Source organism: Simochromis diagramma, unplaced genomic scaffold (genome assembly GCF_900408965.1).
Source record: "Simochromis diagramma unplaced genomic scaffold, fSimDia1.1 OVJJ01000344.1, whole genome shotgun sequence".
Classification (NCBI taxonomy): Eukaryota; Metazoa; Chordata; class Actinopteri; order Cichliformes; family Cichlidae; genus Simochromis; species Simochromis diagramma.
Window position 1 is genome coordinate 9,676,639 of NW_024387375.1, and position 18,030 is coordinate 9,694,668.

At 41.2% G+C, this 18,030-nt stretch overlaps 1 protein-coding gene and 1 non-coding gene across 2 annotated transcripts in view; both read right to left on the reverse strand.

Moving 5' to 3' along the window:
- Window positions 1–652: 652 nt before the first annotated feature.
- Window positions 653–18,030, reverse strand: part of LOC120720003 (rho guanine nucleotide exchange factor 17-like) — a 66,251-nt gene continuing 48,873 nt past the window's right edge. Inside the window, exons 4-25 of the mRNA XM_040009582.1 lie at window positions 17,066–17,248; window positions 12,511–12,627; window positions 11,977–12,069; window positions 11,692–11,868; window positions 11,501–11,551; window positions 11,278–11,387; window positions 11,055–11,140; window positions 10,762–10,880; window positions 10,288–10,495; window positions 10,048–10,121; window positions 9,876–9,959; window positions 9,655–9,758; window positions 8,359–8,474; window positions 8,147–8,266; window positions 7,795–8,062; window positions 7,599–7,685; window positions 7,372–7,439; window positions 7,032–7,180; window positions 6,687–6,861; window positions 6,423–6,518; window positions 5,780–5,962; window positions 653–4,873 (exon numbers count right to left, since the gene is read on the reverse strand). Of these exons, the coding sequence (XP_039865516.1) occupies window positions 4,665–4,873; window positions 5,780–5,962; window positions 6,423–6,518; window positions 6,687–6,861; window positions 7,032–7,180; window positions 7,372–7,439; window positions 7,599–7,685; window positions 7,795–8,062; window positions 8,147–8,266; window positions 8,359–8,474; window positions 9,655–9,758; window positions 9,876–9,959; window positions 10,048–10,121; window positions 10,288–10,495; window positions 10,762–10,880; window positions 11,055–11,140; window positions 11,278–11,387; window positions 11,501–11,551; window positions 11,692–11,868; window positions 11,977–12,069; window positions 12,511–12,627; window positions 17,066–17,248 (2,877 nt within the window). The 3' untranslated portion in view covers window positions 653–4,664. The remainder of the gene's footprint in view (window positions 4,874–5,779; window positions 5,963–6,422; window positions 6,519–6,686; window positions 6,862–7,031; window positions 7,181–7,371; window positions 7,440–7,598; window positions 7,686–7,794; window positions 8,063–8,146; window positions 8,267–8,358; window positions 8,475–9,654; window positions 9,759–9,875; window positions 9,960–10,047; window positions 10,122–10,287; window positions 10,496–10,761; window positions 10,881–11,054; window positions 11,141–11,277; window positions 11,388–11,500; window positions 11,552–11,691; window positions 11,869–11,976; window positions 12,070–12,510; window positions 12,628–17,065; window positions 17,249–18,030) is intronic.
- Window positions 14,154–14,226, reverse strand: trnam-cau. Its single transcript has one exon. It is a non-coding gene; the product is annotated as a tRNA-Met (tRNA).

The following is an 18,030-nucleotide window of genomic DNA, read 5'->3' on the forward strand; positions in this document are numbered from 1 at the left end:
GATCCTGAGGGCAAAATGAGTATCCCCAACTACTTGCGGGTTGTTGGTGGAGGTTGATGGCAGCTGCTGGGACAAAAATTGATCAAGTCCCAGTCACAGAGGCTTACAGACCAATCAACCCTGACAACTACCTGTCACTAGGCAAAAAAATGTGTATTCCCCAGTCAGTTGGCAAAAACCACCTTGTGGTTGCTTTGGTCACTAGCATATTCCTGCAGTAATTTAACTGGAACTGACAGACTTGTCTGCAAAAAGATTTGCCTTGCAAGTAAAAGTTGCATCATTTGAAAAGTTGTACTTATTAAATAGGCAATTAGTATTTGCAGAGAAATGTGAAAAACTACAGGCATCTGTGTCAATTCGCTAGCAACCAAAGCAATCGCTATAGCGATTTGGATAAACATCCAAAAATCACATCACCATGTTAGTTCACTAAATCTTGATTTAGTGAAGCACCTTCTTTGCAGCTGATTTCATTTCATCCACCACCTGCCAGCAGCATCCAGAAACCAGTCGGGAAATACACACTTTTCCTTCCAACCAGCTCTTGTATGATGTCTAATGCACCGCACAACTCTTGAGCAATGTGCACACATGACTACACATACTTTGTTGTAAAGTGCAAACTTTCTGAAAACGAGCACAAACTGGAGCCAGTGAACTGATTTAATTACAAAGAGGAAACCACAGTGACAAAACAAGGACAGCTACGTACAGGAAGCAACTCTGATTCATCACCACAGCTGCAACATGTCCAACAGAGTTACGACCAGGCGGCAGTGCAAAACTGCAGCTTCTTATTTATTTACTTTTATTTTTACCTTCCTGGTCACATCTGTAACAAGGCAAACATCAGCATGTTCTGGAGTGAAAACATGAATATCTGTCAGAGGTCGTCTTGCCTTCTTTTTTTGTAAGATCTATGACAGTTATAACTTAAACATGACTGACAGCGCATGCCAGAGGGGAAGGGGAGAAAAATACAAACAGGAAAAACAAACCTTACACAAATATATAAAAATATGCCATTAGATTCATATCAACACTTGAGGACCATGGGTGCACTATTTACAGAAAAAAGGCAGTATGTACCAATATTTACAACAATAAAGACTCGGTTCACAAATGGGCATGAGGAGGTTTACATACAAGTTGCTGATAGTTACAGTGATGGCGGGATTTTGATTATTTTTACTTCATATTTAAGACGTTAAGAAAGGTTGTGTGTGAAGCAGTTCAGTTACATTTTCACTGGGTTAAAATGTTCCTGCTGAAAATGTGATTATTCAATCATTTATACATGTGTGACTACTGAGGCAGTGTAAAAGTATACTGTTAAGGCGGAAGAAAACCTAAGTTTATGAAAAAGCTGTATTCAAACTTGCTGACCATGACCAAACTCTTTTCTTCGGAGGCTTGTTTTTGTCACACAAAACTAAAGGCAGGTAGATCTCATTTAAAATTTTAAGCTTTTATATCAAAGTTCAGGTTATCTCAAACTTTCGAAATTACGCATCTCAAAATTTTGACTTACAGACTCCATATCTCGAAATTTCAACTTTTGAGTAACTGTTTGTTTGTCTGTTTTTGTTTTTCCCAGTGGCAGAAACGGGCTTCCGTACTTTAAAGCTTAGGAAAATAAGTAATAACGTTAGACCCCACACCATGAAAATATAGCAGAGACAGCGCACAGATGTTTTTTCACTGTTGACCAATATGGCTACTAACTCCTTTTCTGCAGGGATTTCTGACGCTCTCAAGCCAGCAAAAATACACAAAATTCTATCTCGGGCAGTTCTTCACACAGACATTAATCAGTTCTGTTGAACATTAAAAAAATAAATAAATAAATGTCTGCTACCTCAAAGTTAGCGGAAACTGAAAATTTTAAACAGTTACCTTTTATTTTTCTTGCGAGAGTTACTTAAGTGTACCATAAACCATGACACCAGGATCACATTATATGGTAAAAAGTTAAAACCATAATCATGGGAAACAGTGAAGCCGCTATGAGCTGAAAAAAACAAGAAAAAGTTAGCTAGTTAACCGCTAAGCTCGCTGCTTTATTTTTTCCATTTTTTATAAACTGACATAAACCCCGACACACTTTGTTTGGTATTAGCTTTCCTCAAAAACACTGGTAGATGTTTTTTTAAGCTAGCTTTTTCTTAACTTTTGTTCTCATAAACACACAAGATTTATATAAATCTTTTTTAGCTAACTCTCGACAAGAAACCGAATAAGTATGCATCCCAAAATGTTTAGCTAGTCATTTAATTTTTGCTAACAGGCTATGTGAATTTTTCTTCAACAGAGGAACCAGAAAAAAAGCTCTTTTTTGAAAATGCTTTCCAACTGGATAACAGAGCACTTAAGTAGCACTTTTTTACACTTTAACAGAGGCTCGCTTGCTAGTTAGCAGCTATCACAAAGGCCAGCTAATCCTCATAGCTGTTAGCCTCTCTCTCACAGTGGATCCTCATGTATGGATGTGGGAAAAGCTGAGGAGAAGTGCCCAGATGGCTGGTAAGGTGCAACGCAGTATTTGCTAGGCTTGGAGGGATCAAAGACAATCTCAGATTAACCCCAAAGCCTGGCTGGCGAGCGTGTGTGTGTGTGCAAGCTGTAGTCATGATTTGCTTCCACTGCTATAAGATGAGGCAGAGCTGACTTTTCACCGTCACTGTGCATGTGTAAGTGAAATGGCTTAACCTTTATCTCTCTGAAGGCACGTGCAGTTGCTCAGCATTTGTCCTTATCCTCCTTATTACAAGCATCTGGTTCTCCGGCAGCTACTGCTACCTGTCTGTGTGATGTGGTGTGTTTGAGGTGTATCCATACATTTTAGCGCTACATGTCCTGTAAAGAAAGTGCCACAATACACACAGTGGAGCTGGAAAAGAATGTAGGCATATTCTAGAAGTTGGCACTCAATCGTATGGAAGCTTGTTTGTGACATTGACAGAGCTACGTCGAAATTTTGAGGTATTTAGTTATTATTAGGTAATACATCTCGAAATTTCAAGTTTTTTCTGAGTAAGTCGAAATTTCAAGCCACGCAACTCGAAATTTCAGGATAATAAATCAAAATTTCGACGTGCTAACTCAAAAATTTTCTTAAAGATGGCTGCGGAAACAAACTTCCATACATTACGAGGTTGAGTGGCTGTGTTTTCAGTCTGCCTAAAAGCTGCTCTGAGATGCAGCGCAAAGGGAAATAATGCAAAACAGTGCAAGAACCCAGTCTTGTGAATCGTACCGAACCATGACCGGACTGTATCCCTACACCCCTCGTGTGCAGATCTGTCTCCTGGTAATCAGTTTTGTTAACCGAGCTTCCTCGTTATTAAACTTGAAAAGAAAAGTGGAAGCTACATCTTCTATAAATTAAGTGCTGTAAAAGGCGGCGCTAAAAATCAAAACCATAAATACTGTACATAACTATCTTCATCTGCTACCACAGCCTATCGTCATCTTTAAAGATCACCTATCTCTCCTCGTGACAGAACGCTCCAAACACTGAAAATTTCACGGCAAAAGAAATCTTTTCAGATCCCTTAGTGTCAACACATTAGCACACAAAAGGCTTTGGCATAGTCGCGTTAAGAAGGAATGTCTTCAATCTACTTTTTTTTTTTCCTCTACCAGTAGTGGGACACTGCTTCATCTACACTTCTGTCATCTTAAACAAAAATTCAATATGTGAAGAAGAAAAAAAAAGATAAATGTTGATGTGATTTTCTACAGAGAACACACGTGCTTTTCACAAATCTCTTGACTCACTGAGTGAAGGCCGTGCATGAATGTATGGGAGTATATGTGTTCAGTCTTGTTACATACCTCTACTGCCACATATTGCACATAAATGATGCTTACTCTCCCTAAACAGGAGGAAAGATGATGTTAGCAGTAACATGTATTATCGATGGCAGTGGAATTGATGTTTGTCCTTCACTTCCTTATAAGATCAGACATTTAAAACTTCGATATGCTTAAAATCTAGCTGAAAAAACAAGGGCATATTCATTATTCCAAATATCCATCAAACTACAGTCTGTGTTAATATCTTTCACTTTTGTTGATTTTTTTTATAATCATTTATAGATCGCTGGGAGGCGTTTTATGTGAAGCTCAAGTTAAGATGAAGTGTTTCGTTCCAAAAAACATAATTTCAAAGGACAAGCTCATGCTTCACCTGATTCATGCCAGAGTTTTTCATAAATGTCCGCTTTCAGCCTCGTGTGCAGAGACTCTGCAGAATCCAAGTCGACTTTTCTTGTTTGTCATTCTCATTTTGAACATATGTCCATCTGTGATAGTTCAAGTCCCCCTTCTCTGTCTCTTTCTGGCTCCTTCAGTCTAAACACCTTTTTTTTGCCGACAATACTCGGCCGATGCCACAAACCGAAAAAGCACACACAGACATGCACATCATCAGAAACATTAACACAAGAAAACTGGATTTGAAGTGATCGTACTCATTAGGAAGTCCGGGGAGTCGACAGCCACGTTACGCACATAGAGACCAGCGGACCGAGCAGAAGAACGCAACAGCAACACTGAAAAGTGAGAAGTCTGATGGGGTTAAAGGACGAGGAGCTTGTGCGCTGATTTCAGCCAGAGGGAGGCTGGGTCAGGTCGGTAAAACTAACAGTTCGATTGTCTCAAACCCTCCAAAGCAAAAGGTGGTTGGTACTGTCATCTCGTCCCACTGTTTCACTGCTATTAGTCAGTCTGAAGTCCTCGTAACCATCGCCACCGGAAATGACTAGATGGTTGGTTTTCGGAGGGATGTGCGCAGAAGCTCGGCGGCGTGCGGAGTCGCACCTCTGGAGACTTCCATCAACTGTGCTGCTGTTTTGGGACTGATTGCCTAAAAGATGAACATAAATGAATGAAGTTGGAATATTTCTGGAGCAAAATAGAAAAGATATGTACGAACCTAAAAGTCATTCTACACAAATGTTCAGTTTTGGGTCTGCAAGATGTCTTAAAATTGATCTCTTAGGATAAATTTAAGCTTATTTAAACTCAGACATTTAACAAAGACATTTAAACAAAATTATCACGTAACTTGTTGACTTCATGTGCTCACAAAAATGATAGCATAATGCTTTTAAAAAAATCTTTTTTATACATTTACCTAAAGAAGCATGCAATAGTCATCAAGTAAGTAATGGTCCGTAAGTAACGGTCTGCTGTTACAAATCCATAAAGAAGGTAAAACCAGTGACATGAAATTTTTATGGTTTTTACAAAATGGCATTAAACCTCAGGGGCATTAAATCACATCTAAGTGATTTTTAACTCATAAAATTACAGTTTGCCATTTAATAATTCTTTTTTCCCCTCTTACAATTCCCTAACAGTAAAATATGTCATACCAGCAACTTCAACTAAAAGCTTCTTATGAAATTATGAGATAAAACAGACAAATTCTGACAAATGAAGAGAGACACTGGACCTACTATGAGGAATTGATTGTGATATATACACCTTATTGCATTTGAAGCACACAAAACACAGTGCTTGTCCACTTTACCTGACTGTGGGGATGAGCACTTTTGTAGTGTTTAGGTTTTTGATTGATTAATTTTAAAAATATATACATTTGATTTAAAAAGAAATGTATGGCTAAGAAAGATGTAATTATTCAAATAATGTAATATTTTAATTTAACAAAGAAATAAATTAGAGAATGACCCTTACTACATCAGTGATATGCACTAGTTAGAAATTTTTTTGATAATAAATGTCAAAAAAAGGAAGCAGCACTAACCTGTGGGGTCACTTGTATTAGGAGGGAAGTTCATGTCAAACCCTTCTGGTAGTTCAACTGACGTCAGGAACCGGACGTGGCCCGTGTGTCCGTGGGCTGAGCCCATTGGCACCAGGGGAAATTTCAGAGTCCCGGCCACAGTTCCTGAGCTCACTGCTGGGATCACCAGCGTAAGAACCACCCCTGGAACAAAACAGAAGCTCGTAGTGAGCTATTTGAGCCACACATGGTGGCGATCGTGGCTCAAGAGTTGGCAGTTCGTCTTGTAATCGGAAGATTGCCAGTTTGAGCCCCGTCACCGACAGTCTCGGTCGTTGTGTCCTTGGGCCTGTTGGGCCCTTGCCTTGGGCAAGATACTTCACCCGTTGCCTACAGAGGGCCCGGTGGCGCCAGTGCCTCGCCTCTGTCAGTGCGCCCCAGGGCAGCTGTGGCTACACTGTAGCTTGCCATCACAAGTGTGTGAATGGGTCGATGACTGAATGTAGTGTAAAGCACTTTGGGGTCCATAGGGACTAAGTAAAGCGCTATACAAATACAGGCCATTTACACATACAAAAAACAATGTCAAATCGCACTCTAATCTTGATTTAATAGCAAATTCAAGTTAAAAATCTGGTTAATCCATTTAAACATGTTTTCTTACCTGCGCTGGTGCCAATCCACAGCAGATCCTTACATGCTAGCAGAGCTGTGATTCTCAGACAGGCGGCCTTGTGCTGTCTGATGATCGCATCTGCACCTGAACAGGGACCAAACAAAGTCAGATTAATAACAGACAGTGGTCAGACACTGTTAAAGTTTAAAAATGACAAACACTTTCTTTCCACTAGTTTGAAAAAGGAAAATGTTATAAAAAGAACTATAATACTACAAACAACTAAAACACATAAAAAGTCTTTCTGCATACCTGCAAGCATCTTGTGCACAGCTGGTGCCACGTCGACCTCTGTCAGGCTCTCCCAGGTCTGAGCGTGGTATAGTTTGACCTGCGCACTGCCCTGCAACGCCAGCCACACACCCTGACTGTACGCCACCATGCATGTCACGCACCGACTGCTGTCAGTGCCCACCTGGAACCAGTGCTGGGAGGAACAAAGAAAGAGACGGGGGTAAACTTTCTTCCGCGCCAGTGCTCCTGCTTGTCAGTCTCGTCAGCCTGGCCTTTTATTCCGATGTGAATCTAAAGCCTCCAGATTCTGACCTACAAAGCCGATCTTTCTCTGCTTCCCTCTCATCTAATCTTTCCACCTACCTCTTGTACTAGTGTAGTTGTGTTGATGATAAGGACTCTGTTCTGTGAGCCACACCACAGCTTCCCTCCTACAGGAACCATTTTGGTGACAGGACTTGTAGGTGTACCCAGAACTAATGTTTGAGAAGACTGAGGGTCCCAGAAACTACCTGCAAATCCAGATCAACAGTAACAGAGTTTACTAAAGATCCAGGCCAGGACGGTGAAGTGAGGATGCAAGACAGAAGTGGAATGATGCTGTGATCGGGGACAAATAAAAGTGCTGCATGCCAAAAGCAACACTAAAACGTTTTCTTTTTCAGCCATTGCTTACTCCAATCACGTGCACAGTTGAGCTTACCTGCTTCTCTCTGGTAAACAATCACCTCTCCATTTGCTAAGGACACAAACACTTTGTTGTCCAAATACCTGAAGTAAGAAAAAAGGAAGGATGTGAAAAGGAAAAATGAAAGGAGGTAAAGTAAAAGCAGGATTTAGATAGTATCCAATAAGATCTAGCATTCCTGACCTTTGAAATTTGTTTTTGAATAATTCTCTATTACTTTAAAGTTAGCTAGGCAGACTCACAGTATACAGAGGATGGAAGCCGAGTGCTGCATCTTCATGCTGTTTTTACGGTTTCGGATGTTGTCTGAGGACTGGTACACGTGGATGCTAACAAAGGCAGCAACATAGGAAATTAGGTGAAAGCAGTACACCAACAAACAAACAAAGATAGCTTATCAAAATCGCTTGAGTACACAGGTCCAGTAATTCCACACACCATCCATCCTCCGTTCCCAACCACACAGAGCTCTGGTAGGCCTCTGGGTCGATACTGAGCAGATCCTCCAGACTCGCCCGGGTAAAAGATCCTCGAGACGATCGGCGCATGGCACGGCCATCCATCGGACTCTCTGCGTGGACGCGGCTTACGCCACCGACCCCCAGCATCCCTTGAGAGCCATATGAGCTCGGCACTGGGAACTCCTGCTCCTCCTCACTGCTGGTGGTCTCTGTAGCCATGTCCTTGGAGCCTGGACCCTCGTCATCTTTGGGGTGAAGATGAGATTTGAAGGACTGGTAGAGACCGTGAGGGTGTAAATAAAGTGTGTGTGACCGAAGTGTTTACTCACTGCCGTAGCTGGACGATATGGTGGAGTGACTGGCCTGACTCTGTAGGGTTGAAGAGGGACTGGGGGAGTCTTCGTCATCTGTGTCGTCACTGTCAAACGGAACAAGCTCCGCCCCTGGTCCTGGATACAATCAATGCATTTTCACAAATTTCACAAAAGACCTTACGCAAGAAGAACATGAAGTGATATAATTTAGAAAGCCACTAACTCACCTGTGGGTTGCTCTGTTAATTCTGGAGTTGACTGAGAAATGGATATGAGGAGCTGCTGCTGGGTGTGACCAGCTGCCACAGAGGTAGGTGCAAGAGGAGGCTCTGATCCACGCTCCCTGGGAAGTCAAGAGCGATTAGTTAAGATAAAGTCAGGAACAGACAGTAGCTGTCGTTAGATGCACACTTGATCTTGTTTGTTTGGGTTTTTTTACTGAGATTAAAGATTTTGTGGGGTCTAATATTGACTGGTATTTAAATTCTTCAACAGATTTAATGGAGCAGTATATAGGCTACTGTGCAAAAGTCCTGGGAAATAGAAGGTACTTGAAGGGATAGATGGAAACACAGCGTAGCAAGCAAAAACAGAGTTTGTACAATAAGCTTGAAAGTCAGTATTTGATAATATTTAAACTGCATTTATTCTTTAACACAGCCTGAACTCTCTCAAGTAAGGTTTTTTGTAATGTCTTTGAGTAGTCTTCAGGAATACTTTTCCAGGCATCTTGAAGGACATTCAAAGCTCTTCTTTGGATGTTGGTTGCCTTTTTGTTCTGTTCTATGTCTCTGTGCCTCAATAATGCAAAGGTCCAGGTGCTGGGGAGGCCAATCCACGACTGTGTGGATTGTGTGTACTTTCTATTCAGGTATGCTTATACTATATTGGCAATGTGTTTGGGATCATTGTCATGCAGAAAAATGAACCTGTTACCAATGAGAAGCTTTCCAGATGGTACTGCATGGTGGATCAAATCTGACAGTACTTTTGTGTTCATAATTCACAGATAGCTGTAGACACTGAATGTTGCACGTCTCCCCTCTTGATTTGAAGTCTTAAGACCTGTTGCCACTGATTTTCAGACCAGGTCTTGTGTAATTACATGAAGAATACCTCAGCCTTTCCTCCGTGTTTCCCTTTCTTAAGGATGGTTTCTTGACAGCCACCCATCCCCTGAGACTATTTCTGATGATGCTTCAGTGAACAGTAGATGGATCAACTTTTTTAATGATCATTAAAAGGTAATACTATATGGCTGACTTTTAGCCCAGTTTATATGGTTAAAAAGAAACAAAAATAACTTTCTTTTTTGTAGAAAAACAAATCAGTGAAATTGGAAAAAACTTTTCATTAGAGACCTTCAACATAGAATCATCAGATTTATTCTTTTCTAAATCAGACACAACCTGTCTATCTGTGCACTCAGTCACATCCGTGTGTGTGTGCGTGTGTGTGTGTGTGTGTGTGTGTGTGTGTGTGTGTGTGTGTGTGTGTGTGTGTGTGTGTGTGTGTGTGCTGACCTTCCCTTAAGTCCTGGTACTGCAGCAATACAGATAATCCTGGCTGAGCAGACAGCGATACACGCCTCCACTGTGGGCTCATCTTTGATGTTCAGCAGACAAACCTGCAAAGGAAACATCAGCATCAGTCTACAGAATCCAAATTATGTTGTTTTTTGTTGTGTTTGTTTCTTCCTCTTTGATTGGAGAACATGGAATAATCGCATCCAATCTCTTCTCACCTGTCCCACGTATCCGTCACTGTTACACACCCACACTTCACATCCGCTGTCTAGACAGCTGTGGCTGGGAGAGGCGCATGAAAACTGGAGACAAACAGCAAAGTAATGAGTTCCTCTGTTCTGTGGATAAAAAAAGGGCAGCTTCACAGAAAATGCTTCCCACTGCTCTCACCTGCATTCCACTGCGGGTCTTCATAATGGGAATGGCCTTCAGGAACTCTGGGTCCCACTGGTCCTTATTCATCGCTAAATACACGTGACACAAAAAGAATTAGCCATATTTAGATCGAAGTAAGAGCATTTCTTTTTTTAAAGAAAGTCAAGCAAGACATGAAATCACCCACATGCTTTAGCTCCTGAACTAGTGGAGAAAATAATACTGTATCTCACTCTAAAACTTTTTTCGACTTACCTAATTTTTTCTTGGCCTCCTCGAAGGCCTGCTCAAAGCTGGAGCGAGCGTCGGGTGTAGCAAACTCAAAAATGAAGCTCGTCTCTGCAGAAGCAGTGGTCAACTCCAGCTTCGTGGGCAGGAAGGTCATACTGAAGGCCAACGACTGTTTATCCGACAGCTCCCTGTGCACCGAGGCCATCAGATCCTTTATTACCTCGTCTAGGGGCTGAAAGAAAAGGAAAAAAGGGTAGAATTGAGTTTCAAAGTGCCACGCACACTCAGCTGTAAACACAACGCAAACGCACAAAAGAGGACGAAAGAGAGAAAAGATGAAACGCTCAATAAAGTTTTTTCTTTATGTCTCTGTAACAACCTGTATATAATTGAATATTTCAAAGAGGAGACTAGAAGAAGTTTCCATGTGTCCAAGAAAAGTAGATGTGCAAAGAGAGAGAACGATGGAGTTTTTTGTCACTGCATCTTTCACAGCACCTGGTGTGGGAGGCTGAGGGTCTCAGACAGTTTGCTGATCTGACCCAGCGTGCTGAGATCCTCATCTAACCGGCCAATCATCTTCTGGATACTGTCCTTATTTGTTGCCTGCATGGAGCCTGGAAAAGGGTGAAAAATAAACAGCAAAAAGCAAATTCCACATTACTTCTCCAGGTGATTTTATATAACAAAGTACCAAACAACAAAATTATTTTGGTTCTTTGTGTGTGTTTTGGTGGTAGATATGACTTAAAGATCCATGTTCTACACAAACTGCAGCATAAGAGTCTTACTTTTCACCACCTCCACATCCTCCAGGGGAAGTTTCCACAAAAACTTGTATTTACTTGAAGTATCAATCACGCTGGCAGCAGAGTATCTGAGGAGGGATGAAGGGAAAAACAGGAAAGATGTAATCGAGAAAAAAAAAGTGAACATCTGGTGTACATATTGTTTAACACCAGGGGGCAGTATGGTTTAGAAACTGTGCTCTGATGGCCTGTGTGCATTACATACAGGCTCATGGAGCTGCGTCTTAATGAGCCAGACTTCCTCTTGAGAGTGGTGCAGATGATCAGATCACTGAAGAGGAAGAGGGAACGATCCTTCTTTCCACCCACTGTCTTCTACAGAGAGACAGGAACACAAGTACAGGGTTAGAAAAATGTAACCTTCACAAGAGGATCATACCTTATAATATAATACAGCTTTATAATATAATTCCAGGAGTGTTTCTTACCGCCTCCATGACTATTTCTTGTCTCAAGAACTTCCTCTGGGGGTTTAGAATCTGAGACAAACATACATATAAGGAAGTTATTGTTTTATTTTATTGTTTTTATTATCTATGCTGGGTGAAAGCGGCTTTAGAAAAAAATATAACGCTCAGACAACAAAGCTCAAATCAGCAGAGGTAAGCAAATGTCTCACGTGCTCGACTCCTTCTATGTGTGCCTCAATCTCCTGGATGACCCTGGCTTCCCTCTCTGCCTCCTCAGCAGAGCGTCTTCCTTTATTGATCTTCTCCGCCAGTCGTTTAATGTCCCTCTGGGCGTCCAGTAAGTACGGGTGGTCTGGGTGATCCTCTGGAGTGTGCTTGAGCAAATCCTTGAACAAACAACAGCACATTCATCTCAGTTTAAGTGGGCTTTCCATCACTAAACAGTCTGAGTAACTTTCACAGCAGGCTCATAGTTCGATTTTTAAATCACTCACCTTAACTAGCAGCTCGTATCGAGGAATCCTCTGCACTGGCTTGATCATCAGATCACCCAGAGCCTGCTTCTCCTTGTTTTCACGCATGTTTTGCTGTTAGATTAAAAGAAGGGAGGGATGAAGACAAAGTGGATGATATAAGAACCACCAGTATCAGAGGCTCTACAGCTGGCTCAATCCTGTAATTCACATCTCTACCACAAGATGGTGAAGTGGTTCCACAGCAGCTGCTCCTGCGGTCAAACGGCCAGTGCTACCTAGCCTAACCTGTCTCCCCAATGTGATGTTTGTGTATTGTATGTATGGTCGGCAAGGTATCATCTATATGAACTGGCCCTTAGGTATAAATAAAGTCTCTCTGACTCTGACTCTGCCTGCAATGAAGGTGGATGATGGTTATAAAACAGAAAAAAAAATGAGAACACTGAAAGCAACACATAACTTAAAGCTACATTTTTGTCACTAACAAAAAGCTGGTAGTGGACAAGCTTGCATCGTTATGTATAAAAGAAGTTTTTTTAATCCAACACTCACCTCCAGAAACTTGTGAAACGCTGGCTTGGCCTCCTTGGCAATCCTCACAGCATCTTTAGCATTGAGGAAGTTGTCAATGTATGCAGAGTACATGTTAGCTAGTGCTTCTTTGGAGAACTAGAGAGAGAGGAAAAGGAGGACATTTCAGTTAGTTTGTGCACTGAGACTGAGGGCTTACTTGTGGTTCCTAGAGTATTTAAAAGTGGAATAAGAGGCAAGCCTTCAGCTTTCAGCTCCTAGTTTGGATTCAGGAGACAGACAGTTAAAAATGTCTTTTTTAATAAAGCTTATAGTTAGGGCTGGATCAGGTGACCCTGAATCCTGCAATAGGTCTAAGCTGCTGGGGGCTTCCCACAATTCACTGAGCCCTGCTGGTTCAATAAAGGTTCATATAATTGCTGGGGTTTTATCTCTATTATTGAAGGGTCTTCTTCTTACAATATAAAGCAGCTTGAGGCGACTGTTGTGGTGATTGTTGTGAAACACAGACACCACAGTCTTGTTCAATTTCTTGCAAAGCACAAAACATAAAATTCCAGTATAAACCAGCTACACTTAAGAGGTTTAAATAATCAGGGAAGACAACAACAGAACAAATGGCATATAAGATCAAACTATTTTACTATTTTAATTCCTAAGCCACACAAAGAAGCTTTCACGTTAGTGGATTTCCACTTGATTTAACTGGCACTAAAAAAAAGGAATAAAAGAAGAAGAAATCTGAGGATGCAGTCCTCTCTGTCTCACAACAGAAACGCGCAGATTGAGATGAATCACCCTGACCTGCTTTCTTTTCACAAATAAAAGGGTAGAAGACACAGCAGTCGGCGACACGAACAGAGAGAGAACCACAATGTGGTGCTGTATTTAGCGTCACTGAGTCATCATCTTTCTGCCCTTTGATGAAATGGACTGACTTCCGGTTTCCCTGTCCTTATCATCCGCCTCTCAGTAACAAAAGTCTGACAAATAAAATCTGAGCAGGATGAGCAAGATTAGTTACACGGGGAGAAACAAATGGAAGAAAGATTAAGAATAAAATCTGGTGAAACTTAGTTTCCTTACCCTGTAAATACACTGAATGTGTTAACCTTCGAACATTAGACCACCCCCAAAAACCCCAACTGATATTTGCACCCATAATGATGTAATGACGATTAAACTATTCAGTAAAACCTTTGGCTGAATGTGCATATATTATATTCTAAAAACAAAAAGTAAAAAAATACAGTTATGAAAACATGAATCTACTTTTTATGAAACTGTCGTGTCAGTGTTGTGCCTGATAAGATCATTGTTTACTATTATTGTAGTATTTATTTCCTGTGCGTCTCCGCTGTTTGTTTGCGATTAGCATGGGATCACTGTAACGTCCGGGATTTTATGGACTGACAAAATGAACTTCGAACCCCTGCTGAGTTTGTCTGTCATAACAAATGCTCCCAGATGGCTGCGTAACAGACAGCAGTAAGGCCTGCACTTCATTGCAGGACTTACTGCATTAGAGTCTAATGTGTTTTGTTTAATAAATCCTATTCATCTTAACTTATTGTTATCAAACAAAACACTTCATGTAAGACTCTTTTTCTAAAATCTATGAAACATATAAACAACTTGGACAAACAAAGAGACAGAAAATATCATGCCCCGTGTGAGGCTCGAACTCACGACCTTCAGATTATGAGACTGACGCGCTGCCTACTGCGCCAACGAGGCCTGTAGAGCTAGTGACCGCTGCCGCTTTAAGAGCGGGAGAGAGGGCGGGAAAGGGTGGGGGAGGGGTCCTCATTCTGAGCGTTGCAACAGCTTTAGCTACAAAGGCACACAGTTATTTTCAGTGTTATCTTTTTATTGCATTTCTTACACCGTCATTTTAAGGAACATCTACTCTAAACAGACAGGAAAAATGTATTAATGAGTTTATTTAATTTTGTGATTCATTTCTCAATCTGCTTTACTACTAAACATGCAGTTTGTTGTTAGGGGTTTTGATTATGGTCTGCAGTGACCTACTGAGGGAACAAATGCTGGCATTTGAGTACCTTCGGTGATGAATTTGTTTAGTGAAAATCTCTTAGCCTGGAATTAAAATCCTCTATCTTTATTCTTAGGAAACTCAAATCTGACATTTAGCCCAGCACTGAAGCTCTGGAGCACTTTTTTTTTTTCTTTGGGAGCCACACTTGGGTCATGGGAAGTTTTAAATGGGTCAACATGCGGTCACTGGAAAAACAAAATATGAAACTAGTGTTGCCAACTATAGACCATCTTTCAATAAAAACAGTTTCCCCTCATTCGAAGTTTGTTTATTCATTCAGGCTCACGTCTACAGGAAAGTAAATGTCGTATGAGTCATGTCTGCACAGATGCTTCATTTCTGCCCCTACTTTTGCAAATAATAGCGTCCACAGAAACACCGTACACGCTATCTTTTTCATCAACATAAAGGTTTCACTTTACAGATGAAGAGGTGTAACTTTCAGTGGTTTCTTTGTTTTTTTTAAGTTGTGGACCAATTCTAACTAATTCAAAATTCAATGGGATAGTGTTATGGTTTAAACTGTAGGATGTTCCATGTCTTTCTCATGCACAACAGCTTTATTGGAACACGTGAAGGGATTTCTTGCTTACAGTCAAGATAAAATTTCTGAATATGCTAAAATAGGACAATCTTTCTATACAAAGGCAGTATTGGTACCAGGACCAAAACAGTAGAAGTCGACTAAAAAGTACTTGCCAATGGTAAATTGGGAAGCTTTTAAGTTTTCATTAATGGGCATGTCCATGGCAGAATGATCATTCATCACAGGCTGTGAAATTGTTAGAGCTCAAATGTACATTGTTCAGTCTGTCTCAACATGTCACATGTTTGAGATCAGTCTGAGTCTGGAGACAGCTAATGTGTCAGCATTTAGTCATGCTTATAGCACCACCTAGTGGCTACAGACAGGACATCTCCACTAAGCAATAAACATCATCCCACGCACATGAAATTTTCACTGTGGGTTCCACACATGATACACCATGCACCATGACATATAATAAGTGGGTCTTCTCCAACATGTTCATTAATTAATGGCAGTTTCCTAGATAAAAATTACAGTCTTAAAGCTGTTCGTGTTCATTGACGCCATTGTAGATTGCTAACTTGGGGTAGGCGGAGCTCCTCCAACTTCCTAAATGGGAAATCCAAGTTGTGGGGGTGTTCGAGATTCAAATGCCAACCGAGAACTCCGAAAATTTGACTTTTGACTTATTCTGGAATACAGCATAAGTGGAGACCTCTAATGCCACCTAGTGTGCACAGGAATAGGAATGGGTATCGTTTAGGTTTTATCCGATACCAGTACCAAACCGGTACTTTTGAAACGGTGCCGGTGCTTAAACGGTGCCCGAACCAGTGCCCGAACCGGTGCTTCAAGAATGGAGAACACAAAATTGGTCCAAAAACCTCTCATGTTCAGCTGTTTTTTTGTAAAAAGATAACAATGTTAGCCTTTTCTGCAGCTATAGGGGATTTATGGTATCACTCTTGGGTGGAAGCAGTGCTTAATCAATGGAAAAAACACAAACTTTGTCCAAAAACCTCTCATGTTTAGCTGTTTCCCTCTTTTTCTTTGGTCATTTTAGCCTTTTTGACCAGGGTGAATGGTAAATGGTAAATGGCCTGTATTTATATAGCGCTTTACTAGTCCCTAAGGACCCCAAAGCGCTTTACATATCCAGTCATCCACCCATTCACACACACATTCACACACTGAAGGGTGAATGGAGTATCAGCCATCAAACAAGAAGACAGCCGCATGTAACTACGACGGTGTATGCTAGTTCACCTTACATGCATTAATTTAATAACATGGTTAGTTTACACACGAACAACATTAAGCTACTCACGCAGAGAAGAACGGCTGTTGCTGCCATAATCATCCGTCATCATTTCTGCTACACTGGCAGGGCTAGAGGCCAGGACTCTACTCTTCGGGTTTTCGGAGGATGTTGCTAACTCCGTGTCCGATAAGTACCTACCTGGGCCTGCCTACTATCCTCAGAAAAGTAAAACGATTGGCTAGAATCCAAAGTGTATGACATCTCAGGGAAAAAAAAGCACCGAAATAAAGCACCGAAATGTGCGCTGCTTTTCGGTCTGGTTACTACCATTTATGTCAGAACCGGTACCCATCCCTACACAGGAAGTGACAAGTAACAAGTAACGATTAGAGTAAAGGTAGCACACCGAAATGACTGCAGGAAACGCCTAATCTGCAGGACAACCCTGGGTGATGGCACACCTCAACGTGCACCAAGGTGTGAGGGCCATTTCCACACTGCTTGCAGTTTAAGCTAAAACTTTAAACTGAAGAAGCGACCTCATCTGAGGCTCATGCCACAAAACAAAATTGTGATGAAAGATTTGGGTGGGGCACAGTGAAGTGTTCTGATGGTCCAACACTTTCTTAAGACCCATGTGTGTGTTGATGATGGTCCAAATATCTTATGTTCTCATCTGTTAAGAAGCTGCATGTGTGCTCTTTGACTTATTGCCATATCTGCTCACCGACTGGATAAGAAGGTGTCCAACGGTCTGCCTGTCGTGCCACTGGCTCACGCAGCCGGAGACCTGCTCCAGGAACTGTTCGTGGTGCTCCAGGATCTCTGGGATTTGGTAGAACATCTCGTCCACCAGCAAGGGGTCCACTATAGAGCCGCTGTCTGGCTGTTTGAGAGGACGCATGTAGCCCTGAGGAGAGAATCACCAGCTGATGAGCAAGCAGATTATATAAATATGTTTGACATAAACTAATAAGGTGTTTGTCTTTTTAAGAAAGTATTGCAATCGATTTTAGACATTTTCATTGCACCAGTTACTTTATCAGCCAAAAACAATGAAGAGGAGACAACGCAAAGGAGGCCAGTTTAACTCATCAAATCCATTTAGGAGAGCTTATATCAAGCTTGCCTCTCAAAACCAGTGAACAATAAATCCAGTGGTAATCCCTCAGTTTATGTCTGTTAGTGTTACTGGCACAGTAACAATAGTAAGTGTGTTTTCTCAAACTGATGTCACGTTCTATATCAACCTGCCACTGCTTTCACACGTGATCAGTGGACTAATTAAAAATTTAAACAGTTGCCTAAGCATGACATAAATCTTTCCTCTCACCTCAGCGGGTAAACGTATGAACCCATTAAATCTCGGGTGAGCGATCTTATAAAATTGGCAGAGGCCTGCACTCTCCCAGCACCCTTCTATTTTTAATAACAAGTGTATAAAACTTCCAAGAAAGACAACATCTGTCGAATGCCTGTTTTGATATGTAAAGTCTTAATTATAAACAGGCAAAAGTTTGCTGTGACAGAATTTACCCTTGTAAACCTGTTAGTTGAACCCTGCCAGAGTATAAACACCAAGATCGGTGTTTCCCAGAAGCCACACGTATAAAAAAACGACTGCAGTCTTACTGCTTGTAATAATTTTGTTATTAAAATCAACTTCTTATTACTGTGTTCCACTTTTAGTCT